The sequence below is a fragment of the Onychostoma macrolepis genome, chromosome 01 (assembly GCF_012432095.1).
Source record: "Onychostoma macrolepis isolate SWU-2019 chromosome 01, ASM1243209v1, whole genome shotgun sequence".
Taxonomy (NCBI): Eukaryota; Metazoa; Chordata; class Actinopteri; order Cypriniformes; family Cyprinidae; genus Onychostoma; species Onychostoma macrolepis.
In genome coordinates this window covers 46,402,564-46,430,297 of record NC_081155.1, presented here as the reverse complement: position 1 = coordinate 46,430,297, position 27,734 = coordinate 46,402,564, and the positions used below count along the sequence as shown (strand labels likewise).

The 27,734-nt window shown below is 35.6% G+C and overlaps 1 protein-coding gene across 3 annotated transcripts in view; it reads left to right on the top strand.

Annotated features, from left to right (window-relative positions):
- Positions 1-27,720, top strand: part of tpp2 (tripeptidyl peptidase 2) — a 33,562-nt gene extending 5,842 nt beyond the window's left edge. The window contains exons 8-29 of one of the 3 annotated variants that reach the window (XM_058774580.1): positions 255-331; positions 1,542-1,669; positions 3,076-3,324; positions 4,840-4,955; positions 5,031-5,202; positions 6,306-6,463; positions 6,565-6,641; positions 9,005-9,111; positions 9,797-9,951; positions 10,286-10,402; positions 11,625-11,725; positions 12,021-12,117; positions 12,349-12,486; positions 14,045-14,289; positions 16,158-16,236; positions 19,503-19,541; positions 20,679-20,830; positions 21,654-21,750; positions 21,873-22,003; positions 23,625-23,826; positions 24,572-24,691; positions 26,016-27,720. In XM_058774580.1, coding sequence (XP_058630563.1) covers positions 255-331; positions 1,542-1,669; positions 3,076-3,324; positions 4,840-4,955; positions 5,031-5,202; positions 6,306-6,463; positions 6,565-6,641; positions 9,005-9,111; positions 9,797-9,951; positions 10,286-10,402; positions 11,625-11,725; positions 12,021-12,117; positions 12,349-12,486; positions 14,045-14,289; positions 16,158-16,236; positions 19,503-19,541; positions 20,679-20,830; positions 21,654-21,750; positions 21,873-22,003; positions 23,625-23,826; positions 24,572-24,691; positions 26,016-26,105 — 2,847 coding nt within the window. In that variant the 3' untranslated portion in view covers positions 26,106-27,720. Of the gene's footprint in view, positions 1-254; positions 332-1,541; positions 1,670-3,075; positions 3,325-4,839; positions 4,956-5,030; positions 5,203-6,305; positions 6,464-6,564; positions 6,642-9,004; positions 9,112-9,796; positions 9,952-10,285; positions 10,403-11,624; positions 11,726-12,020; positions 12,118-12,348; positions 12,487-14,044; positions 14,290-16,157; positions 16,237-19,499; positions 19,542-20,678; positions 20,831-21,653; positions 21,751-21,872; positions 22,004-23,624; positions 23,827-24,571; positions 24,692-26,015 lie in introns of all 3 variants that reach the window. The other 2 variants (XM_058774572.1, XM_058774590.1) reach the window with 2 other exon arrangements.
- The last annotated feature ends 14 nt before the right edge of the window (positions 27,721-27,734 follow it).

The window sequence follows — 27,734 nt, the reverse complement described above, 5'->3', positions numbered from 1 at the left end:
GAATTATTTAGCTCCATTGTATTGTGCTCCAATAAATAATGCAGTCTGCAACTTGAAAGCACCGCTTCCTAAGCTTTAATGTCATAACATTCACCAAAAACACCATCTGACTCAAACACACTGAGATGAATAAAACACTGGATACAGACACTGGATCTGATGAAGCACATTCACACATTTATGACTCGGCACACCAGGAACTCCTGCATCGCGGTTGCTTTAGTGATTGTGTTATTTGTGATCTCTGTTTGCAGATGATTGAAGTCATAAACTACAAGTGCGATCTTGTGAACTACAGTTATGGGGAGGCGACGCATTGGCCGAACTCAGGGTGAGTCTCTCTCTGCGCTTCTGATGACATTAGACATGCAAAATACACGGCAAAGTCAAGTCACGTGTATTTCTGTAGCTTTTATTCTCGTCCGATTGTGTCACTGCAAAGTTGACTAGTTGCTGGATTGTTCAAACCACTAGTTTACTTGCATTTGTGTATTTGTATGATATGAAGTGACTGTAATGGGGTAATCAAAATAGCCTTTTACTCAATTAGTCTGTGCTTTTTTTAAATTATTTTCATTTTTAGTTTAGTGAATTTAACTTCTGCTTTAAGGGGAGAAACTGCAGGCAAAAACACAGTTTTTTCATGCACCTGTCTATTTGGGCTTTCTGAAGTGTTTTTTCAGACTAGTGGAAAGAAAACATCCAAAAGACCATTAAGTGTTTCTTTTATAGCACTTTATCTATTTGTCAATAGATTTCAATTACAGTACATATTTTTAAAGGCCGTTTTCTCAAAATGAGTTTTTTTTCTCCTACACTGAGCCATAAATCTCCACTTCAGTAGTCTTTACACACACCAAACTTCACATTTTTATTCCTATAGTCTATATCCTGAAGGTTTCTACAGAGGGATTTGTTCATATATAATTTGCTTGATTATATACAACTTTTTAATCCCCAAAAATTTTGAAAATATAGTGTTTTCTGTCCATTTTTTTTTTTTTGTCCATCCAACCATTTTTCATACAGTGATGTAAAATCATTTGACTCTAATATGTCAAAAAAATTAATCAAGAATTTTGAAACTGACATCATCCAGTGTTTAGATTTTTCTACTAGAAATGTATGCAAATTAGTGCATATTTAATTAAATCATGCCTCATTTGCATATCTTAACCTAACATTTTAGAAAACTTGTAATACAAAAAATGTTTGCAATTATCACTGTAATCAATCAGCTGGGTAAGGCAATAACTATTAGTTTTGTTTGTTTTTTTACCCTATTCACCTGCAGTGTCTCGCCTTAAAAGCAGTATTTTTTTTTTAGATTGCAGTGTTACAGTGTTAGAATGTAATGTGATTTTAACCCTTTTTTGCACATAATATATGCCTACGTGCTTACTTTCACTTTATTTGTTTACTCCAAATACAAAAGCGTAGAACATACCGAGATATATACACCGCAAATCAGCCCAAAAATACCGAGAAGTGAATTTTTGCTCATATCACCCAGCCCTATGATCCACGTCTGTGTTCTTCAGGAGAGTCTGTGAGGTGATCACGGAGGCCGTACAGAAGTATAATGTGTTGTTTGTGTCGAGCGCTGGGAATAACGGCCCGTGTCTGTCCACCGTGGGCTGCCCGGGAGGAACCACCAGCAGCGTGATCGGTAACGACCTCAAACTCACTCCTTCAGCTCAGCTCATGCTTGTGTTTACATAGAATATTGCCTTATACACAAAACAAGCCATGACGAGAAATATAAACAATAACAAACAATAAAAAAACTGATTTGCAGACAAAAATAAATGGTTAATTAATTTGTTCAGTTGTTTTAGTTAAATCATGGCAACAAATTAAGAATTTTTACCTTCGTTTTAGTAAATTGTGGCAACGTTGTTCTACGATTTAATAAAATAAATGAACAAATTGGTACATTGTGGAAATGATTTACCAAAACAAGGGAACAAATTAGTACAACATGAGCAAGATTTACTAAAATGAGGAAGTTAATTAGTACAATGAGAGAACGATTTAATACAGCATGGCCACTATTTATTAAAACAAGGGGACAAATTAATTTGACGTAGCCATGGTTTACCTAAAAAGAAGGAACAAATTCTTAATTTGTGGTCTTTATTAACTAAAATGAGGGATGAAGTAGTAAAACATGGCCACAATTTAATAAAAAACGAGGGGACAAATTAGTGTGATATAGCCACGATTGAACAAAACAGGTACAATGTGGCCAGAATTGAGTAAAACGAGGGAACAAATTAATACGGTTTGGCTACAATGAGAGAACAATTTAATACAGCATGGCCACTATTTACTAAAACGAGGGGACAAATTAATACAATGTGGCCAACAGGGAACAAATTCTTAATTTGTGGCCTTTATTAACTAAAATGAGGGATGAATTAGTAAAACTTGGCCACAATTTGCTAAAACAAAGGAATGAATTGGTATGATATAGCCACAGTTTACCAAAACAAGGGAACATATGCATGTTTAAAATAGACATTTATCAAGACGCTATGAAGAAGAAAAACAAATATCCGATCCAGTACAACTTTGTAAATCCCAATAGTTGAAAATAGTCTCAAACATACAGTACATAACATTAAAACCACACAAATATATATATATATATATATATATATATATATATATATATATATATATATATATATATATATATATATATATATATATATATATATATATATATATATATTTAAAAAAAACATATCAGATCATTCCACCTTGGTATTTTGATCCAAATGTCCAATTACTGCAGGTATAAATGAATTCTTATAGATGTTTCTCTCTGCCCTGGGCATTAAATAACGTCTTCTAGAAGGCAATAAGACAAACTGATCATTCAAAGGATGTTATATTATAGATCAGCATACTTTCCACCAAGAACATGTAGACGATGTCCAGAATGTTCCGGCTCATGCCACATATATACTTGATACCTGGATGATCTTTAATTATATTGAAGGCAGCAGTTGTTTGTTTGGCCACATCATGCAGTCAGAAAGCTCTGGTTTGATGGGTCCTGATGTGCAGGTGTGGGTGCTTACGTCACGCCGGACATGATGGTGGCCGAGTACTCGCTGAGAGAGAAGCTTCCTCCGAACCAGTACACATGGTCGTCCCGCGGCCCCAGCACAGACGGGGCTCTGGGGGTCAGCATCAGCGCCCCCGGCGGAGCCATCGCCTCCGTGCCCAACTGGACGCTCCGCGGCACGCAGCTGATGAACGGCACCTCCATGTCCTCTCCCAACGCCTGCGGAGGAATCGCTCTGGTGCTCTCAGGTACAGATGCACTTCTGCCCGTTTCAACCAGAGTTACCCGGCTCATACTAACGGCGCGTGATAATTATGTCGATAATGATAATTAGATGATATTAGACTGTTTTTGTGCTGGTTTAGACCTGTTGTGGACAATGCATCTCAAAAATGTTCGTATTCTTCATATTTTGTGCAGTGATCAGTTCACAGCGGTGACAGAAATTAACTTTATAAGATAATATTTGCCAACTTAAATTGATTTCCAGGGTAATTTTTCCAACCTTATTTGATGTATTTCTCACGCATGCATCAAATTCTTACATTTAATCAATAAATTCAATTAGAATAATAAGACACTCTTACCAGTCAAATGAAATCAAAATCCATCTTTGCACTATAGAAGCAGCACAAAAATGGCATCAAAGTGGCATTTAGATGTATTTGCACACTGTTTACACTGCATTTACAATTGGATAAATAATTCTGAGATTTTCTAAATATGTAATTATGAAATGATAAAAAAAATTAAATTAAATTTTAAATTTTAATTTTGGATCCAAAACCGCCAGTAGGTGGCGGCAAGTCAGTGTCTTAATGAGTGAGTCATTGACTCATTCACTCAGCTGATTCATTCAAACAGTTGATTCATTCAGCAACTGAATCATTAATTAAACTGATTTTTTTTAAGACGGGTTAATCTAGTGTCTTGTTCAGAGACACAAAACAGTTCTGCAGTTGTTTCATATGGGAATTTTCTTGACAAAATAAAGAAAATATTGGGAATATTTTTGTTTAAAATGTTGCTCGAAATGTTAACTTGTTTATTAAACTGTTTTGTAAACTCAGTATGGCATTTGCAACCTTGTTGGCATTTTGAAAAAGCTGCTCTCTTCCTTGTGTGATATTCCTTAACTTTGATATAAATATAAAAGAAAACTCATGGTGAAAAAAGGGCCTGTGTATCTTGAATTTTGAGGTCGTTCTAACTGCATTAAAAAGGCCTCATCGTGTAGTGAAAGCGTGACCTATCAGGACATTTTTGCATTACTATATGTGACCTTGCAGCACAAAAGCAGTCATAAGCAGCACAGGTATATTTGTAGCAATAGACAACAATACATTGTATGGGTCAAAATTATCAATTTTTCTTTAATGCCAAAAATCATTAGGTTATTAAGTGAAGATCATGTTCCGTGAAGATATTTAGTAAGTTTCCTGCTGTAATATCAAAACTTAATTTTTGATTAGGAATATGCATTGCTCAGAACTTAATTTGAACAACTTTAAAGGCGATTTTCTCAATATTTAGATTTTTTTGCACCCTCAGATTCCAGATTTTCAAATAGTTGTATCTCAGACAAATATTGTCCGATCCTAACAAACCATACATCAATGGAAAGATTAGTTATTCATTATATATATTGGCATGTTATTTAATCTCAATTTGTGATCCCTTATGACTGGTTTTGTGGTCCAGGGTCACATATTGTCCTAGACATACATTTGTGCTCTAATTAGTGATTTGTGTGTGTTTGTCAGGTCTGAAGCAGAACGGCGTGCAGCCCACAGTGCCGGTGGTGCGCAGGGCTCTGGAGAACACGGCTCTGAAAGTGGAGGATATAGAGGTGTTTGCACAGGGTCACGGCATCATTCAGGTACTGAGGAGCGGAGCAGTGATGCTCATTATGCATGCATTCGTGTGTTCATGACCGCCTTTGTGTGATGTGCAGGTGGAGCGGGCGTTCGACTACCTCATGCAGCATGCGTCGCTGCCCACCAGCAGCCTCGGCTTCACTGTGACTGTGGGATCGCAGCGAGGCATCTACCTCAGGGACCAGACCCAGGTCACCGGCCCGTCCGATCACGGGGTCGGCATCGAACCCGTGTTTCCAGAGAACTCAGGTACACGCTACGCTTCACAATGGAGCTGAATACAGTGGAGAATATGTTTGAGCTTAATCAGGTTAATGCCAAAACAAGTTATCACAGTTCATTATTGACCTATTTAACCTGGACTGATTTTGAACAAGCAGCTCTGAAACTGGGGTTATTATTGTTATTAACTAAAAAAAAAAAAAAAAAAAACATTTATAAAATAAACATGAACTGAAATAAACATTTACTGAGATAAAATATGAAACACTTTATTTTAGCTTGTTGCCAAGGTGTTTACTTTAAGATGAAGTACTAAAATATGTAAATAAACAAAGTAAAACTTCATAAAAATATGTAGACGCATTAAAAAAAAAAAGAAAAAAAAAAGGCAAAAACAAACAACAAAATTACTAAAACTTTAAATGAAATTACAATTAAAACCGAAAATATAAAAATAAACTATAATGTCAACGTTGCAAACTAATGATGCAATACTCAAATAATCATAAGAGTAGTATTGAGTATAATAGTCAGTTTTTGATTAGATTGAACTCTATGGTTTAAAAGTTTGAGATCTGTAAGTGTTTTTTTTTTTTTATGTTTCTGAAAGAAGTCTACTCTGCTCAGCAAGGCTTTAAAGTAGCTGGTTAACATAATTTATATATTCAAAAGTTTGTGGTAAGAATCTTTATTGCATGCAGGAAAAACAGTAAAATTGTGAAATATTATTACAATTTAAAATCAGTGTTTTCTATGTGAATAACTGTTATTTATTTCTGTGATCAAAACTGAATTTTCAGCATCATTACTCCAGTCTTCAGTGTCACATAATCTTCAGAAATCATTCTAATATGCTGATTTGCTGCTTGAGAAACATTTCTGATTATTATCAATGTTGAAAACAGCTGTGCTGCACAAAATGCATTTTGCATTTTATTTTTCAGGATTCACAGATGAATAGAAAAATCAAAAGAACAGCATTTATTTGAAACGGAAATCTTCTGTAACATTATAAATGACTTTACTGTCACTTTTCATCAGTTTAATGCATCCTGGATGAATAAAAATACACACTTCTTTCAAAACAAACCATGTGTGATGGATTGTGGGGTGTTTTTTTTTTTCTCCAGAGAACTCGGCCCGTATCTCGCTGCAGCTGCATCTGGCTCTCGTCTGTAATGCTACATGGGTACACTGTCCATCGCACCTGGAGCTCATGAATCAGTGCAGACATGTCAACGTCCGCATCGACCCGCAGGGCCTGCGAGAGGGGCTGCACTACACTGAGGCACGTCCGCAGATCCATCCACGCTCTCACACTCTTTGATCATCCTGAGCTGCAGTAATGATAAACGTGTGTGTGTGTGTGTGTGTGTGTGTGTTTTCCAGGTGTGTGGATACGACACGTCAGCTCTCAGCGCTGGTCCCCTCTTCAGAGTGCCTATAACGGTTATAATCCCTGTGAGGTACGTCCCACCGCTCTGTTCTGCTCGCATCTGTGTTAGGGCTCGGCGGTATATCGAGTTTATGGTATAAGCGATATGATATGAGGCAATGCCGTTTATATTAGGGGTGTAACGATACATATATTCGTACCGAACCGTCACGGTATGGACATCTCGGTTCGGTGCATGAGGCCTTACGACGAATACAGGCAATTCACCCTCAATCCAGAAGGGGGCGCCCGCAGTAATGCAACGCTGTACCAACTGCGCTGTCAAGTTAGCAATGCTGGAACTGATGTGTTGTGTGTGTGTGTGTGTGTGTTCCGGCGCGATCACTTCACCTGCTTCCTAATACCAGCAGAATCAACTTAAAACACTCCGTCATTTATTGTCTTATTAATAATGCATCACTGTAAAAGGTCTACTTTTATTTGTGTACACTCACAATGAAAACAACACGTTGTGCTTTTGTAAAATAAAGAAAACATAGAATGTCGCTTTTTTGAGTTTCCTTTCTGTGAACACATTAAGCATGCCATAAAAATGAACTGAAACTCGGCATATATAGGCTCCGTTACGTGTCGTGCAGTTTTTTCCCCCTTGTTTATCTGTTAATAAAATCAAATATATCTCAAGTATTTATTCCTTGTATGTATGTATGTATATATGTACTGCAGATTTTATTTATATATATATATATATATATATATATAGTAGTATTTTCACATCTAGGTGGAAAAAAGGTGGAGTTTTGTACTACTGTCTGTTCAAAATAAATGAAAAGAAACCGAGCATAGTAGATTTATTCTTTTTTCTTCGTGTACCGAAGTACGTACCGAACCGTGACATCTGTGTACTGTTACACCCCTAGTTTATATCGATGTACAGTAGTTTGATACGAGCGCATCTGATAAATATCTAGCGGAGGACACCGTCTGAGCCGCTGCGGAGAAAGTGCATGATACAATTTGTTCTAAACATGTGACAAGCGTTATATGAAGGGCTTTAATTTGTAAGTTCAGGACGTGTAGTTTAGGACGCTACTCGCACGGTTTGATGTGTTTGAGACTGTTTTCCTAAATGCATAACTTACTAGGGGTGCTCCGATCAGTATTTTTGAGACCGATCGCCGATCACAGAAAGCAGTATCTGCCGATACCGATCTTTTTAAAGCCATCTTTTTATCATGTAGAATTATTTATAGTGATACTCCAATCAGTATTTTTAGACATTTATTAAGTGCCTGAATTTCATTTTTGAAAATGGGGTAATTCCCCTCTTTGGTGACTCTTGTGAGAGAGGATTTTTTTTAATTTGAGGGGTGGAGGGGGGCATATTTTTTAGACTTAAAAAAAAAAAATACACATTTATCTCACCTAAATGTTTGATCATCCAGTGCATTTTTGTTTTTAGTGTCGTGCAGTTGTCTTATGCACAACACAAACCTGATTCTTTTTTTTTTTTTTACAGTAATACAACCTTTATAGACATGTTTAAATGCAATAAATATAAGCAACGCATTATTCAATGCTTTTTACTTTTGCATTTACTTCTAGATTTATATATTAAGTTGCTCAAGCAAGTGGCAAAACATTTAAACTATTTTTCTTATGTTACCACAAACATTCTAAATTAACTTATGACTGGCAGAAACTGTCTGCTCTTCTGCGTTTTCTTTTGCATTTAAATCTTTATTACAAACAATTCTGCGGTTCATAAAGAACTTTCTAAATTCTGTAAATGTTAGAAAGCCACGGAAATATTTCAATTTTGCTGTCAGAAGTGCATGAGCTTTCTGCTTCGTTATTCTCCGCTAAACTTCATTGAACGAGTGCCGAAGAGACGGAATGCAATAATTAACTAAAATATACATTTCGCTGAAATATTTGTAGTTGTGCAATAAAAGAGACACATGTAGAATTTTAAACATTCAAGTAAGTGTATTTGTATGATATGAAGTGACTGTAATGGGGTAATCAAAATAGCCTTTTACTCAATTAGTCTGTGCTTTTTTTAAATTATTTTCATTTTTAGTTTAGTGAATTTAACTTCTGCTTTAAAAGCCTCATTTGTGTTTTTAGATTGCAGTGTTAGAATGACATGTGATTTTAACCCTTTTTTGCACATAATATAAAAAGGCTTACATGGTTACATTCACTTTATTTGTTTTCATAATGTATTGTTTTGTTGGACAACATTGGGCGGTTAGTGAAATATATATTAAATACAGATTTTTTAAAATGCAAATACAAAACGAAATACAGAGATATATACCGTATATATCGCAAATCGGCCCAAAAATACAGAGATATGAATTTTTGCCCATATCGCCCAGCCCTAATCTGTGTTTCTGCTCGCCTGTGACGTGTGTTTGTGTCTTATAGAGTAGCTGACAGTCGCAGTCAGGAGATCACCTTCACAGACGTCCACTTCAGACCAGGACAGATCCGACGGCATTTCATTACCGTCCCTCATGGAGCATCATGGGCAGGTAATCCGAGCGAGAATGAATAACAATATCAAAATCTCACTCTACAATAATACCTCGATATGAAGTTGAGAGTACAGTTTTTATTGCGATATTTAAAAAGACAAATGAAGATGAAATTTTTTAAGTTACATTATTCTATCTAATGCACTTTAAGAGTTCAAAATTAAGAGCTGCAACCCATGTTCTTAACTAAGAAAACTTAAGTCAGAAAAAAAACTCAAGCCTCTTTTTATTTGTGATAAACTCTCTCAGTCTAAATCACAGTCACAATGGTGTTTTAGGAAGCCAAACAAATTAGAATAGAATAATAACAATGTTATATTATTGTTATTCCTATGACAGTATTAGCCATATATTGTAAAACAACTTCACTGTAAAATTAAATGAAAATGAATATTTAATTTATATTATTTTTGCTTTACACTACAGTAGGGAAATTCCAATACTTCTTTCCTAATTTCTACACTTGAAAGAGATATCATGGATTTGGACTGCATTTAAACCGCTCGCTGTCAGTAATTCATACAGCACTTTAAGCTTTTATTTTGAAGGAAAACTCCAGCTTCAGTGAAAATAGGATTACAAAAACACGTCTAGTGAAATGCGATATTGATAATACCGTTACATCCCTACTGCAGTCTCACCCAAACAAAGATCTGTGATCTAATCATTCTGTTTCTTTCAGAGATCTCGTTAACGTCTCACTCTGGAGACGTGTCGTCGAAGTTCGTCCTGCATGCGGTTCATCTGGTGAAGCAGCGAGCGTATCGAGCCAATGAGTTTTATAAGTTCTCGTCTCTGCTGGAGAAGGGCTCGCTCACGGAGGCTTTTCCTGTGCTGGTACACACACACAAACTATCACACAGCGCCGGCCAAAACGATCAGAACACTAGTATCTTCAGCAGCTAAACATGGTTTAAAGTCAGTTATTTCTATCTTTTGCTGGAGTGTGTCAGTAGAAAATATCCAAACATTCATTTAGCCATTAATTGTAATTTAGAAATGAATGTTTGGATATTTCCTACTGACACACTCCAGCAAAAGATAGAAATAACTGACTTTAAACCATGTTTAGCTGCTGAAGATACTAGTGTTCTGATCATTTTGGCCGCCGCTGTAAATATTTTACATATGTGTTTCTGTGTCTGTCGGGTCACATGTTCATCTTTCTCAGCCAGGACGGACTCTGGAGCTCTGTGTTGCTCGCTGGTGGGCGAGTCTCGGTGATGTCACTATTGATTATGTCATTTCCTTCCATGGGCTGGTGACATCACCTTCTCCTATTCATATCGTGAGTATCTTTAGGATTTAATAGCAGAAGCAGAAAGAAATTAATACTTTTTATTCATCAAGGATGCATTATTAATCAAAATTAATCAAAAGTGAGAGTAAAAACATTTATAACGTCACAAAAGATTTCTGTTTCAAATAAATGCTGTTCTTCTGAACTATTCATCTGTGAATCCTGAAAATTAAACGTGTCAGAGTTGTTCAATTTTAAAAATGAAAATAAATAATAAAAAAACGAATAATTAAAAAATTTACTTATCAAAATAAATTTAATTACTTTAGAATAAAAGCAATTAAAATAAAACATGAACTAAAAATTAAATCAAAAAAACTTTTAAAAATAAAAAGACTCAAATGTAATCAAAAAAATGTAAATGTAAAACATAAAAATTTAAAATTAAATTAATCCATTTTAAAATGAAAACAATCAGAATAAAACCCGTTTTAAAAAAAAGCTGTGAAATATTTTATTTGTTTAGCTGCATCAGAGAACCGTGTCATTAAATTGAAATAATAACTTAAAATCTCAGGGGGATTTCAAAAAAATATGTTAGCTCAAAGTTTGGGAATCCCTAGTTTAAGCTGTACGTTGAGTTTTTTTTTAAAGAAATTAATACTTTTGTTCATCAAGGATGTATTAAATTGATCAAAAGTGAGAGTGAAGACATTTATAATGTAACAAAAGATTTCGGTTTCAAATAAATTTTACATTTACATTTACATTTAGTCATTTAGCTAAATGCTATTCTTCTGAACTTTCTATTCATCTGTGAATCCTGAAAAATAAAATGTATCACAGTTTACACAAAAATATTGTGCAGCACAACTGTTTTCAACATTGATAATAATCAGAAATGTTTGTTGAGCAGCAAATCAGCATATTAGAATGATTTCTGAAGATCATGTGACACTGAAGACTGGAGTAATGATGCTGAAAATACAGCTGCGCATCACAGAAATAAATTACAGTTTAACAGATATTCACATAGAAAACAGCTGTTTTAAATCGTAATATTTTTACTGTATTTTGGATCAAACAAATGCAGCCTTGGTGAGCAGAAGAGACCTCTTTCAAAAACATTTTAAAAATCTTACCAACCCTAAATTTTAATCAGTATAACCTCTTTGCAAACTTCTCTCTGTCACTTAGTTTTATTGTTTTACCTTCAGCAGCACGCGCCAGATTCATTAATGGCTCTTGTTTCGTGTGTTTCTGTATCTAGCACGCCTCTGAAGGGATTTCTAGTTTTGAGGTTTGTTCTCCGCTGAGATATGAAGACGTTTCCCCAACAATCACACTGAAGAACTGGGTTCAGCCTCTCAGGTAAACGCACACATCTCTCAGATCACCAGTTAAATGCCCAAAGACCTCCCAAGCATCATATCATCCTGATCTAGTGTGCACACTCACGTTTACTGTCAGAATGATGTTCAGTGAAGCCCATAAACACAGTTTAAGTGAGGACTGAAGTGTTTTATGGCTCTTTGATCATAAAGCACTTTCAGAAGATGAAGAGCTCCCCGAGGAATGTTTCAGAAACGTTCAAGACAAATGTGTTTAAATACTTTATAAGCGTTCATGAAATATGCATGATTAACTGTGTGTTTCTCCTCGACAGGCCTGTAAGTGCTAAAATAAAACCCCTCGGCGCCAGAGATGTGTTACCCAACAACAGACAGCTCTACGAGATCGTCCTCGCGTATAATTTCCATCAGGTGAGTGTGATGATAACTGTGCGTCCTTGCAGTTTTGATTAATGAATTATATATGTTTACAGTGTTTCTGTGTTTGCACGTTTCACTTGCATTTGCTGCTAAAAATAGATGTGTACGAACTGGAAAATGTATTTAGGAGCATGAGTGCAATCTATATATTGACTGTTAAGCGCCAAGGCCTGCATGGTTGATTTATTGATTGTTATTGAGTTATTGGTGTTGTTTTTCCAGCCCAAGAGTGGCGAGGTGATGCCCAGCTGTCCGCTGCTGTGTGAGTTATTATACGAGTCTGAGTTTGACAGTCAGCTCTGGCTCCTGTTTGACCAGAACAAGAGGCTCATGGGCTCCGGAGACGCTTATCCACACCAGGTGAGCAGAACACACTGCCCTGCTGCATAACCTTCACATGATGATGCAAATACTAATATTAATGAGATCCTAATACTACATACCGTATTGACCCCGAATATAAGACAATGTTTTTTTTTCTTAGAAATACTTCTGAAAAAATGTGGTCGTCTTATATTCAGGGTCTAGACTCTGACATGTCAATAATACACCCGCAACAATAGGTGGCGCCAAATACAAATAAAACGAGTGTGCCATGAAACCTGTTATTTTTATGCTATATCAAAAACTGTATATTTTTAAATGCGATTGTTGGTCCATTTTACCAGTATTTGCCATACTTTCAAAGCAAAAATTAAAATAGGAAAAAAATATGCAATATGAAAATAATTTAAGAAAATGTTTTTTCTTAATAAAACACAAGATTTGGTTTTCAAAAAGCCTTTTCCAAAAGGTACATCTTGAAAAAGGGGGGTCGTCTTATATTCGGGACAATACGGTACTAAGAAATACTAATGCCACATTAAACCTAAAGAAATGTTATAATTAAATATAAATTTAAACCATTCTGTGATGGAGCCTTTTCCAGTTCCAAAAATAACTTTTATTTAACATTTCCAACATTCAACACAATTTAAGCTAATTTGGGCTGCACAATTGCAAGTATTTTGTCATGTATTGTAATTGCAATTCAAACTTTATTTATTTGTTACAAATTAAGACAGCAGAAATATTAACATTGTACTGGTAGGTCAGATTTTGATATTTATTAATAATAATAATAATAATAATAACATGCTGTAACCCAAAATTCCTTAACCTCTGAGCTTTATGATAGGATTTCAGAATTATGGTGTAAATACTAATGCCAAATTAAAAATTATAATCAAACTATTCTGTGATTGAGCCTTTTCCAATCAGAAAAATAACTTTTGATATTTCTGACATACAACAAAATACATGTTAATCTGGGATGCATGATTTTCACACAAAGAAAAGTCTAATTGCTATTGTTTTGTCATATTCTGTGAGTGCAATTTGAACAAATGTGGTGTTATTATTTTTATTATTATATGTTAATGTGAACTTACAAATTAAGAAAATTGCCATTGTACTGGGAAGTAAAAAAAGGAAATAAATAAATGTAAGTAAATGAGTGAGTGAGTGAATGAATGAATGAGTAAATATGAGTGAGTAAGTAAAAGTGAGTAAGTGAGTAAATGTGATTGAGTGAGGGAGTAAATGAGTGAGTAAACGAGTGAGTGAGGGAGTGAGTAAATATGAGTGAGGGAGTAAGTATATGAGTGATTAAATATGAGGGAGCAAGTGAGTGAGTAAATATAAGTGAGTGAGTAAATATATGAGTGAGGGAGTGAGTGTGTGAATATAAAAGTAAAATATTATCTGATATAATGTAATAACCCAGGGTTCCCAAACCTCAGGGCTTGATGGGATTTCAGGTTAATAGAATAGAATACTTTCTCATCCTGTTTTAATTAAGTGCAGTAACAAGCAGGTGTTGTGCGATTGATGAGGTTGGGTTGCAGTATTTATTTGAGCTGTTGTTCGTCTGTGGCAGTACTCTCTGAAGCTGGAGAAGGGCGACTACACGGTGCGTCTGCAGGTGCGTCACGAGCAGCAGAGTGAGCTGGAGCGTCTGAAGGACCTGCCCTTCCTCGTGTCTCACCGTCTCTCCAACACGCTCTCGCTGGACATCTACGAGACGCACCGCGCCGCCATGCTGGCCAAGAAGAAGGCCAACTCCATCACGCTGAGCCCCGGCGCGTCGCAGCCCTTCTACATCACAGCCCTGCCCGACGACAAGTGAGTGTCCCTACAGCCCAGTGCTGGGGAAAGTTACTTTTAAAAGTAATGCATTACAATATTGCGTTACTCCCTAAAAGAAAAGTAACTAATTATGTTACTTTTTATGGAAAGTAATGCGATTTGTTACTTTTGAGTTACTTTTTAAATCTGGGCAGTGCTTGCTTGTTTGTTTTTTAATATTACAATACTAAAAGCCCTTTCACACCAAAAGTGAAATGAATCCGCCTCAGTCTGAAGGAGATGTAGATTCACGTCTGTACAGTAGAGGAAGCTCAAACTAATCACATGAATAGGGCTTTCCTGTAGCTCAAATAGTAGAGCATGGCGCTAGCAACGCCAAGATCATGGGTTCGATTCCCAGGGAAAGCAAGAGCTGATAAAATGTAAAAACTGATAAAAGCGTCTGCTAAATGCATAAATGTAAATGAAGAATATGACGCAGGAGTTCAACACTATTCAGCAATAACTCAAATAAAACACAAATGTGACAATTAGTATGGTTGAATTGGATCATTGAAGGTTAAAAATTAAAAAGTAAATTAAATTAAAAAGTAATGCGTTACTTTACTAGTTACTTGAAAAAAGTAATAGGATTACGTTACTTGCGTTACTTGTAATGCGTTACCCTCAACACTGGTCCAGCCATGGATCACGATCTCGAGTCAAACATGCGTGAACTTATTCCTAAATGACGATTCGCTACATTTATTAAATCTTTGAAATCACAACCACATCAGAATATTTAAACCTGCTTTCGTGCGGCCGCTGATCCAGAGAGAGCAGCGCTCTTTGTGTAAGCTTTATGTTTGAAACCACTTCACAAACAGGCTACATTTCTGTGTTGTAAACATTAAATAATAACGAAAGTATTGGGATAAAAGTTTATAGTCCAGATATAGACTCTGATGTTGCAGCAGTCGCGATCAAAATGAGTAACTGACCTTTGGAACTAATGTTACGCTTCAAATATAGATTGTATATGTTACATTATTCATTAAAATGTATTTGATGTCTGAATCATTCCTTCAAGAGATTCAGGACGAAACAACTCTTTTTTTACATAATGAATTCATTTAAAATTAATCAATATTTTAAATAGACTCATTTATAACATTTTAGACATTTATAAATAATAGTGCTGTCAAGCGATTAATTGCGATTAATCGCATCCGAAATCAAAGTTTTTGTTTACGTAATATATGCGTGTGTGTGTATATATATATATATATATATATATATATATATATATATATATATATATATATATATATATATATATATATATATATATATATATATATATATATAATACACACAAATGCATGTGTATATATTTCAGAAAAATGTTTATGTATTAAATATATTTATATACAATATAAATTATATGAATGTACATGTAAATGCATGTAAATATTTTCTAAATATATACTGTGTGTATTTATATACATAAATATACAGTACACACGCATATATTATGTAAACAAAAACTTTTATATTGGTTGTGATTAATCGCGATTAATCGTTTGAGAGCACTAATAAACAGACTCATTTATAACATTAAATAAAACATTTTGTCAGAAACTCAAGTAAATTAGCCTAAATATTATTTTATCTGTTTTGTTTTCAGAATCGTGGGAGAGCCGTGATCTCTATTCTAAACATCAATTATCCAGAGTCGTACCTTAAAAAGTAGCTACATAATATATCATCCATCTAACTAATACTATTAGTGCTGTTTCTAATATTAAAATGTAGTTCTGCAAAAACCCCTTCTTTTGGTTCGTTCCGCGATCCATGCGTCCAGCCGCCGCTGCTGTTGAGCTGTGAGCCGTCAGAAGATGCAGACGTCTGTCTTTGTGTTTCAGGATCCCTAAAGGAGCCGGACCCGGCGGCTACATCACCGGCTCGCTGGTTCTGCCCAAGAGTGAGTTCGGCAAAAAAGCTGTGAGTCGCCAGTCTCTTCAAACACAGTGTTGATTCAGCTCATCTGTAGATCTGCATGCTGCTTTGCTGCTGCTGTTTTTTGTGTTTCTATAGCTCAGTCTCTCTCACATGTTGGGGTGTGCAATATTGACCAAAAATGATGGTCATTCTCTGGGATTTTGCTTGTAATGATATAGGGATGTAACGATTCACTCGACTCACGATTCGATTCATGATTTTGATTTCACGATTCGATTTTCTCACGAAGACATTATACAGTAAATTAAAAAGTGTCTTATTAGGCTATTGCTGCACGTTTCCTTGTGAAATTGAAATATAACAAAACTAAATTGAAATTTTAAAACAAACCCCAAATCAAATAAGTTACACAATGTGCTCTGTCCATTTAAAATGAGAGGCAACCTCTGCATTTTAATCACGATCCAAACAACGATGCAGTGTACGTGCAGCATGAGCAGTTTATAATCTAAATTAGAGACTGTATAATTTCATAATTTGAAGCAAAAACTGAATGGTCTGACTTTAGTTTTGTGAAACTATTCTACATTAAACGCATCTGAACGAAACTGCAGACGAGCCGAATGAGACGCAGATTCCCTCTCTGCCAGCAGATGGCGCTTATGAACACTACTTTAATATGCGTCGTTCAGAGGCAAGATAAACAGAAAATACTACGTAAACTTTTTTTTAAAGACAGTCGGTTCCCCTCAGAGATGCATTCAGATAAACTCATATTGACTCCAATTGTATTGCGAATTGTTTGGCATCTCAAACGATTTGAATCGTCACACATTTGAATCGATTTTCAACCGGTTCGCAGTTCATCGTTACATCCCTATAATGATAATTAGAAAATATTTAGCTGAGTGTGTTTTTGTGCAGGTCTGACATGTCAGCTGACTCTCAAAGCTTTTTATATTCGTCATATTCAGTGGCAGAAATGAACTTTTTCAATAAGGGGTGCCATCTTAAATTGATTTCCAGTGGCATTTTTACATTTCTAAGGGCATTTTTAACCTTTAATTAGATGTATGTGTTAAATTCTTCCAATTATGCAATAAATTTAATTAGAAATGATAAGACCACTATAGGCTGTAACCAATCAAATAAAATCAGAATCAAGAAAAGCTATTTTTTGCACCGTAGAAACTGCATCTGAAGCTGCGTTTAGGAACATTTACACTGTAATTGCATAAATAATACTATGAGATTAATGTTTTAAAAATAAGATTTTGAATATTGAATATTAAATGATACTTTAAATATGAAGCACGCAACTAGTCACTCTTTTAATGAGTGAGTCATTGAATCATTCACTCAACCAATTTGCACAAACGCCTGATTCCTTCATGAATGAAGCAAATGACTCTCTTAATGAGTCATTGAATTATTCACTCAAAAGATTCATACAAACGGCTGATTCCTTCGTGAGCAAAATAAGTCACTGTCTTAATGAGTGAGTCATTGAATCATTCACTCAACCAGTTCATACAAACGGCTGATTCATTCATGAACGAAGCAAATGACTCTCTTAATGAGTGAGTCATTGAACTCACGATGTTATCTTCTTATTTATTGAAGTTACTTAAATTCAATATCACATTTGCAAGCATGCACATATTTTAGAAAAACAGCACTCTTGCTCATGCGATAACTATCATATAGAAATCTAAACATTTTTTGCCACATATATTGAATTTCGAGGTCATTCTAACTGCAGTCTGCTAGTCCATATCACGCAATGAAAGTGTGGACTATCAAGACCTATTGTGGTTTTTTGCAAAGTGATTGAGAGACTTGATGAAGTCCGCTTCCACATCATTAAACCAAATTGCGATACGGTTCATATGGCACACCCCTGCTCACATGTGTTCAGTATTGATTTGCTTCTGTTCTCTGCCTGATCAGCTGGTGTCGGTCATGTTTCACTCATCCAGAGTCTCTGATCATTGTGTTCTGTGCTTCACAATGACTCCAGATGATTTGAGATGCCGTCTAAAGCTTGTTACCAGTCCAGTAACAAAAAAACAGCGCTGCGATACGAAAGCATGTTTATCAGCTTTATTCCTTTCCACTGTCATGGTGCTGGTGAACAATCTGACTAGTCTGACCTGACCAAGTTCAATTTACAACATTTACGTTTAGGCAGGTGCTTTTATCTACAGAGAATTACTCTGCATCTCAGTTATATCTCAGTCTTCTGAGAGCGTCCAGTAGGGGTGTGCGATTTTATATATTGTCTGCGATAATATCGTAATTGTTTTAACGATGTGCGATTTGAGTATTTTTGCAAAATTCATGACAAAAATAATTTGAATAACACAGCCACAGAACTGTGTTTCGTTCCTGAATGAATCGACCGTTTAAATGATTCGGTTCAATCGCAATGACTCACTTATTAACAATGACTTGCTGCCACCTGCTGGCGGTTTTAATTTCACATTTAAAGGATCTTTTCCATTTAAAAAAAAATAATAAAAAATTCAAATATCAATATTCAACGTTTTATCTTTAATATATCAAAACAATATTTATGCATTTGTAATTGCAGGTTAAATGCATTCATGTCCTGCATTAAACAGTGTGTAAATACATCTAAACACCACTTCAGACGCAGCTCCTGTGTTTTCTCTGCATTGCAAAGATTATTTTTATTGATACTGATTTCATTTGCTTGTTAAGAGCCAAAATGTCGTCTTAATCTAATTCACTGATTAAATGTAAGAATTTGACTCAAAAGATAATGAACACCTTTAGAAAAAATGGCTTTATAAAGGTAAAAATGCCCATAAAATTAATGTAAAAATTAATTTTAACTTATTGGAAAAGATTAATTTTATCAGTGTGATCTGACCAGCACACTGAATATGAAGAATATCAAAAACATTAGGAGTCAGCTGTCCACGGGAGTCCTTAAGATACCAGCACAATAACACACTCAGCAAAATATCATCTAATTATCATTATCAATAAAATCCCAGAAAATATACTATACTATTTTTTGTCAATATCGCACACCCCTAGCGTCCAGCACCGTTTCAGTAATGAAGGGCTTCCCGTCTGTGTGTCTCTGAGTTTCAGGGCTTATTTAACGGGGTTTTACTCTCACTGTCCTGTATATGATCATCCTGTACTGCTGCACCTTACAGTGAATCATGATGATGATGTGAAGGAGTAGAGAGCAGAGGATAGAGAGGACAGAGAGCGCGTGTGTGTGTGTGTGTGTGTGAGATTCTCTCTCTGATGTGTGTTATTCTGACCAGCAGGGACAAGCTTCAGCCAAACGACAAGGAAAATTTAAAAAGGTACTGGACGGATAGAGAAAGATCAGAACTTCTGCTTTTTAATGCATTTATATTGCAGGGGCCCTATTAAATGAGCCATTTAATAACAATATTATGTGAATAATACAAACCCTAAATTCTCTCTCTCTCTCTCTCTCTCTCTCACACACACACACACACACACACACACACACACACACACACACTAGTGCTGGGTAGCATGACCAATACATTGTTTTTGATGGAAATCCAACCAAAAGATGGTTTATATATTCAGTAGACGCGTGTTATTGTCTGTTTTTGATAAACTACTGATAATTCAATTATTTATCTTCTGTTATTATTCAGAACTTAATGGACTCAGATCAAAAGATTCATAAACTTTAGGTTCACATCAGTGACTCGTTTGAATCGTCATCAATCTCAATAATGTAAATCAGTGCTTCTCAACAAGAATGTCATAAAGGAGGATTTAAAAGTATTTAAATTATTTTAATATATTAAATTATTAATCTAAAATTACAGATAATCTAAATTAAAATGCAAACAAAAAACACACACAAAATCATATTTCTTATTTCCCTCAAAATTGTGGAATTTTAATATTATTACAATAATAATAATAATAATAAGTCATGTTAAATTTTGATTTAATAATAAGTATTATTATTATTCCAAAATTGTGGAATTGTAATGTTATTAAAATTAATAATAACAATAATAATTTAATTACTGTTTTAATTTAAATATTTTCTTTACTTTTTATGGTTAATATATTTATATATTTTTGGGGGGCCCTTTATTGTTGTTGGACAGTCTTCAATGTAAATAATAAACATAACTGTCCACTAATCTACAAGTAGAATATATATCATCATAACACCCAGCTCGCTCTCTCACACACACACACACACACACACACACACACACACACACACACACACAGCCATTATTTCTCTTGTCAGTCATGTGTTTGCTGGCGTATGTTTGACAAAGTCAGAAATGATTATAGGAAATGAGTCTGGCTGTTTATTGATGTATTTCCCTGTTGATGTTAGATTCAGTGTTTAATCCATATGAACAGACAGTGCAGATGGATTTGAGGGATTGTGGGTAATGTGATACAGCAGTATCATCTCTGGTGTTGCTCTCATGCAGGATATCGTGCCAATCTTTTACCACCTGGTTCCTGCTCCCAACAAAACCAAGAATGGAAAAGGAGAAAAGGAGAAGGATGCGGAGAAGGAGAAGGACGTGAAGGATGAGTTCACCGAAGCGCTGCGAGACCTAAAGATCCAGTGGATGACCAAGTCAGTCGCACTCATTGCTTTGCACTCATTAACTTGCTTCTTGTGATAGTCGGTGTTTACGGTGTTAACCCATTTAATCCCACTGGTTACAATAGTGACCGTAAAGAAGGTTTTCATTTATAAAGCTCTAAAAATCTAACTGACTGGTGTTTTAGTGCACTTCCTACAAATATGTGACCCTGGACCACAAAACCAGTCTTAAGGGTCAATTTTTTTAAATTGAGATTTATACATCACATGAAGGCTGAATGAATAAGCTTTCCATTGATGTATGGTTCGTTAGGATCGGACAATATTTGAAAATCTGGAATCTGAGGGTGCAAAAAAATCTAAATATTGAGAAAATCACCTTTAAAGTTGTTCAAATGAAGTTCTTAGCAATGCATATTACTAATCAAAAATGAAGTTTTGATATATTTACGGTAGGAAACTTACTAAATATCTTCATGGAACATGATCTTTATTTAATATCCTAATGATTTTTGGCATAAAAGAAAAATGGATAATTTTGACTCATACAATGTATTGTTGGCTATTGCTACAAATATACCTGTGCTGCTTATACACAGTACACACACACATATACTATGTAAACAAAAACTTTTATTTTGGATGCGATTAATTGTTTGACAGCACTACTAATTACAAGTACTTAATTTTTTTAATTGGATTACGTAATCCAGATTACATGTAATCAGTTACTACCCAGCTCAACGGTGTTATCGGTGTTGCTGGTGTTGTCTCGTGTTGCTTAACTTGTGGGAAAATTTCCTCGCGGTCACAAGCCTAGTTTTGATGAGTGCATGTCTCTGTCTATCCTCAGGTTGGAGAGCAGCTCGCTGTTCGAGGAGCTAAAGGAGGCGTTCCCCACACACCTGCCTCTTCATGTCCAGAGACTGCATCAGCTGGACTCAGAGAAGGTATACACACACACACACACACACACACACACACTCTCTCACACACACACACACACACACACACACACACACACACACACACACACACACAGCACCTGACAGACGCTCTTCTGTCTCCTCAGGAGCGTTTGAAGCGTCTGCCAGAGATCGCAGCTGCAGCTGATGCAGTGACGTCTCACATCGATCAGACCGCACTCGCTGTCTACTTCACCATGAAGATGGATCCGCGGCCCGACGCCGCCTCCATTAAGAGGTAGCATCATCACCTTTTCTATCAGATTTAATTTAGGCTGCACAATTTTGTCTAATTGCAATTATTTTGTCATGTATTGTGATTTTAAAGTGCCCCTATTATGGGTTATGAAAGGTTCATATTTTGGTTTTGGGATCCCCAACAACAGGTTGACATGCATGCAAGGTCAAAAAACACTTTCATTGTCTTATAATATGCATTTATTTTTACCTTATTTGCTCAACGACTCCCAAACGATTCACTCATCGATTCATTTTTCCAAACCACTCCTTTGCGTGACGCTAATCTGCGGTGATTGGTGGATTTAATTTAAAGTAATGTTTGTGAGCGCAGTGCTGCTTTGTGTACAGCGTTACCACGGAAACAGCTATTTTTAACGCTCCAACAGCGGCACCTAGTGGCAAAGAATGAATTTGCATTTTCATTCAGACCAACGCGAAAAGACCAACAAGTGAGCGGACAATATGTTAATGTTTCATGTTGACTTCAACATGAAATGGCTTGGGATTCGTTTTAAAAACGACTCGATTCAATGATTCAGAGTCGACTCTTTCTTTTGAGAGACAATAACTTTATACACGGTGCACTTTCAGATTTAAAACTTTGCAGGATGTTTTCATTCAGTTAGAGCTGCGTTACACACTGCATGAAAAATCATCTTCAGAAATACATAATAGGGGCACTTTAACATTTATTTTGTTTATTTATTATTGTAACAGTTTAAACAATGTTTTAAAATTTAAGACCGTTTATAAGCAATAGATTACCATTGTACTGGTAATTAAAAATATTTTTACAAAATTATTATTATTATTAATAATAATAATAAATGGTATTATTGTTATTATTATTAATGTAATAATTCTGTCATTAATTACTCACCCTCATGTCGTTCCAAACCCGTAAGACCTTCGTTCATCTTCAGAACACAAATTTAGATATTTGTGATGAAATCCGAGAGCTTTCTGACGCTAGGACCCTAACACGATCGAGGCTCAGAAACGTAGCAAGGACATCATTAAAATAATCCACGTGACATCAGTGGTTCAACCGTGATTTTACGAAGCTACGAGAATACTTTGTGTGCGCAAAGAAAACAAAAATAATGACTTTATTCAACAATTCGTCTCCTCCGCGTCACTTTATAACATATGCAACGTATGTACGCAGATACGCTGTTTATGTTGTTTACGCTTTGATATGACTGTAAACAGCGTATCCTCGTACATACGTTGCATATGTTGTTTATGTATGTGATACAATATATGTACTATAGGGTGACACGGAGGAGACGACTTGTTGAATAAAGTCATTTGTTTTGTTTTCTTTGCGCACAAAGTTTTCTCGTAGCTTCGTAAAATCACGGTTGAACCACTGATGTCACATGGATTATTTTAATGATGTCCTTGCTACGTTTCTGAGCCTCGATCGTGTCAGAATCCTTGCTGTCTATGAAGCGTCAGAGAGCTCTCGGATTTCATCACAAATATCTTAATTTGGGTTCTGAAGATAAACGAAGGTCTTACGGGTTTGGAACGACATGAGGGTGAGTAATTAATGGCAGAATTTTCATTTTTGGGTGAAATATCCCTTTAAAGTGAGTGATGTGGTGTTGTTGCAGTGACATGGAGAAGCAGAAGGCGTCTCTGCTGGATGCGCTCTGCAGGAAGGGCTGCGCTCTGGTGGATGAGCTGATGCAGACGTCTGCGCAGGAGGGCGCTAGCGCAGGTGAGGTGAGCAGCTCCGAGGACGAGCCGCAGGCCAAAGCACTGACCGACACCTTCTGGGAGCTGCAGAAGTGGGCAGAGCTCACCGACACTAAGGTAAAGAGCTCAGGTGTTTACAGGTGTGCTAGTTATTTAATCACTGTAATATGTGACCCGTGCTGGCAAAATGAGTGTGAATGTGCACGGTCTAATTTTGAGCTACAGGCAAAAGAAGTGAAAAACTATCGATCCCAATGCTCCAAATAGTAATTAAACATCTAAAATGATCTTTATTTGTACGTTTTCTGAGAGGAGTATCTGCTCATTTCTGGGCGACTGCTGCTGCTTCTCAAGCTGTACGTTTATTGTTGCAAAGCGCAGCATTATAGCTTTGTGAATATTCATATCGAGTCCAAACCAGTGAAATATGATTTTCAAACCCATGCTGATCAAAACAAAACGATCGCGCTGACTGACATTTGCAAAGCACATGCATAAGACGCATTAAGTACATTATAAAGAACATTATTGCGAAATACGTCTTGGCGAGATTCACACAAACATAATCTGTCTTACATGAACGTTTAGTTAATGTTTGGGGAAAAATCTGATGTGTAACATTATATTAGATCCATGCATTACAGCAGGTCTTAATATAGATCTGTCTCAATGTTAATCAAACACTAAAAGAAAAGACTGAATCACTCGCTGCTTTTGATTAAACTACTGTTTATTTGCATCTTTCATTCTTAATAACAAAGATAAAATAAAAATAGCTATATTGTGATTTAATAAATTAATTAATAAATTTTGCCAGCACAGCTCACGTATTTTATTTAATGTGAGGATATCTTCTTTGCAGGTTCTAGCGTTTTCCTACAAACACGCGCTGGCAAACAAAATGTACGCGAGAGCCTTGAAGTTCGCGACTAAGATCGTCGAGGACAAACCCAGCAAAGAGAACTGGAAGAACTGCATACAGGTAAGAGTTTCTGAAAGACGTCTGCAAGGCTGCATTTATTTGATCAAAGATGCAGTAAAATTGTGAAATATTATTGCAATTTAAAATAGGTGTTTTCTATGTGAATATAACTGTAATTTATTTCTGTGATCAAACCTGAATTTTACTCTAGTCTTTCAATAATTTTTCATAATGCATGTTATGAGACACTAAGACATAATTATGATATACTAAATCTTAATTACAAGAAAAAGTCAAAATTATGAGATAAATTGGAAAATGGAGTTATGAACTACTAAGTCAAAGTTATGAGTCGAAATTTTGAGATGCCATGTCAGAATTACAAGAAAATGTGAAATTATGAGATTCTTTGATAGAAAGATCAAAAGAAGGCGTTCATTTGAAATGGAAGTCTTTTGTAACATTATACATTTCTTACTGTCATTTGATCAATTTAATGCATCTTTCAAAACAAACAAAAAATCCCAAACTGAATTTGCATAAAGCTCCTCAGATTTCCACGTACTCTGAATGCTCGGAATCATTTGTAAAATCCTACACACCCTCATGTTTTGTATTTTAATTGAATGTTTTGGCTGATCTGATCAGTGTTGGGGGTAATGCATTACAAGTACTGCGAGTTACGTAATCAGATTACTTTTTTACAGTAACTAGTAGAGTAACGGATTACTTTTTAATTTTGAGTTCCTCAAAATCAATAAAAACAGTCAAATGCAAACTCAGAATATTATACAAACGTGCAATAATTAAATATGATTAATAAGACAAATATCATTTATGTATTTAATGCCATTTTATTAACCAAATATCTTTGCTACTGACCTTCGATGATCCGATTCAACCATACTAAGCAAAAATAACACATTTGTGTATAATTTTTATTATTGCAGAATAGTGTTGATCTTTCTTCTCCTGCGTCATATTCTTCATGCAGTTCTACTGTGAATCTACATCTCCTTCAGTCTGAGCCGCATTCACTGCACTTTTGCTGTGAAGGGCTTTTACATTTACCAAAAATAGTACTTTTTAATATTAAAAAACAAACAAGCAAGCCCTGCCCAGATTTAAAAAGTAACATAACACGTTACTTTCCATAAAAAGTAACTAACAAAATTAGTTACTTTTTTTTTGGGAGTAACGCAACATTGTAATGCATTACTTTTAAAAGTAGCTTATCCCAGCACTGGATCTGATGATGCTGTGTCCATCTAACGCTTTTCAGCGTAACACTTTCTGCCTAATTCCACTGATTTATTATTAAGCAAATGTGGCTGAAGTTCTGTTCTCCTGTAATAAAAGATGATTGGTTGTGTTGTCTCTGCAGCTGATGCGCTCTCTGGGCTGGATGCACTGCGTCTCGTACACTGAGAACTGGCTGCCCATCATGTACCCGTCTGACTACACGCCCTTCTAAAGTCGTTCGTTTTTAACCGAGGAGACTTTTAATGCCTTCTGGAAACCATCAGGAACCAAACACCTCATATCACACGGTCCTTCACGGATCCCACAATGCCTTTCTGTGCGGATCACAGCACTGAACCCACAGTTCTCATCCTACAGCTTGAATCACATCGCCGTATTTCACTGGGATTCTTCATCGTACAGCGTTCGTCTCTTTTTATTAAAGGGAACTTGTATAATAACTTGCATTATGTTGTTACCGGGCATTTGCACAGTGGACATTTTTCCCTCGACAACAATAACAGCGTAAGATGAACTGCTCAATACAGAAAACATCGAGGCAATATGATGGACATCCAGTGGATAAAACCTCCAGCTCATATTTCACCCTAAGTTCAAGGAAAACTAACTTTATTTCTGCATTTTGTTTTTAAATTTTGGGGTGAAATATTTTTTTTTTTTTTTGTGATTTGACCCTAATATAAGTCAAATGTATGCATGTTTTATAAAGACACATGGGTCATTTCATGTTCATGGCTTTCAATCTTGTGCCGTTATGAAGAAAGTCTGAGCTTTTGTGCGATTGAAAGTCCAAGTTTTCTCATATTCTGAGCCTGGACTCGAATATTTCTTTCTGAATTTGTCGTTTCGGTGTGTAAGTGAAGCAGCGTTTAAATGTGTGCGTGCTCATCTTGTGCATCTCGAACGGTTCTTCAGGGTTTAGACATTGAAAATGGATCATCTCTCCATTTCCCTTCATGAAGGGGGACGTTTCACTGCAAAAAATGATTTTTGTCTTGTTTTCTTGTATAAATATCTACAAATTCTGGAATTAAGATGCATTTACTTGACGACTTAAGATATTATGTCTTAAATTAATCCAAATTTAGTTCTTTTTGTTTAAAACAAGTAAAAATAATCTTGTTTAGCCTTTGAATTAAGATTATTTTTCTTACTCCATCAGCAGATATTTTCACTTGTTTTAAGCAAAAACGAATAAAATTTGGATAATATTTTCAGAAAACAAGACAAAATATCTGTCAATTAAAATGCATCCTGATTCAAGAATTTTTAAATATTTATACTAGAAAACAAGACATGAATACTAAGGAAGAAAATGTATTTTTTGCAGTGATGAAAGTAAGAAACGAAGCCAGCAATTCATGCTCTGTGTGTTTTCACTAGTGACGCTCACTTTTCTTCAGAGGGCTTTTGCATTGGCTTGGAGACGCATTGCTGGTGTGATCTTTCTTCAGTTTTCTCTCGTGTGTTTGCATTGTTTGTTGATGTTCAGAGCTCAGACGTCTCAAACGACAAGTTCTTCAAAAATGGCCTTAAATACTCATCAAACCCCGTCCACCTCTGCGTTTCTTCAGGAAATATCACAAAATTCTGAATCAAAAACCCTTGATATCTTCAGATATATTTATGGATGTCTTGTATTTATAAAGTATAAATGAATACTAGGTAATGCCAATATTTTAAAGTCATTTTAATTCATGCATAGAGTAGGTAGGTGTTATTTTATATCCATTACTCCTCGTGAGACGTATCTGAAGTAACAGCCGGTTATTTTGTTAAATGTGTATTTGATGAAGATTCTGAATAAAATTATCTGGAACTGACAATATTTTGCTCATTT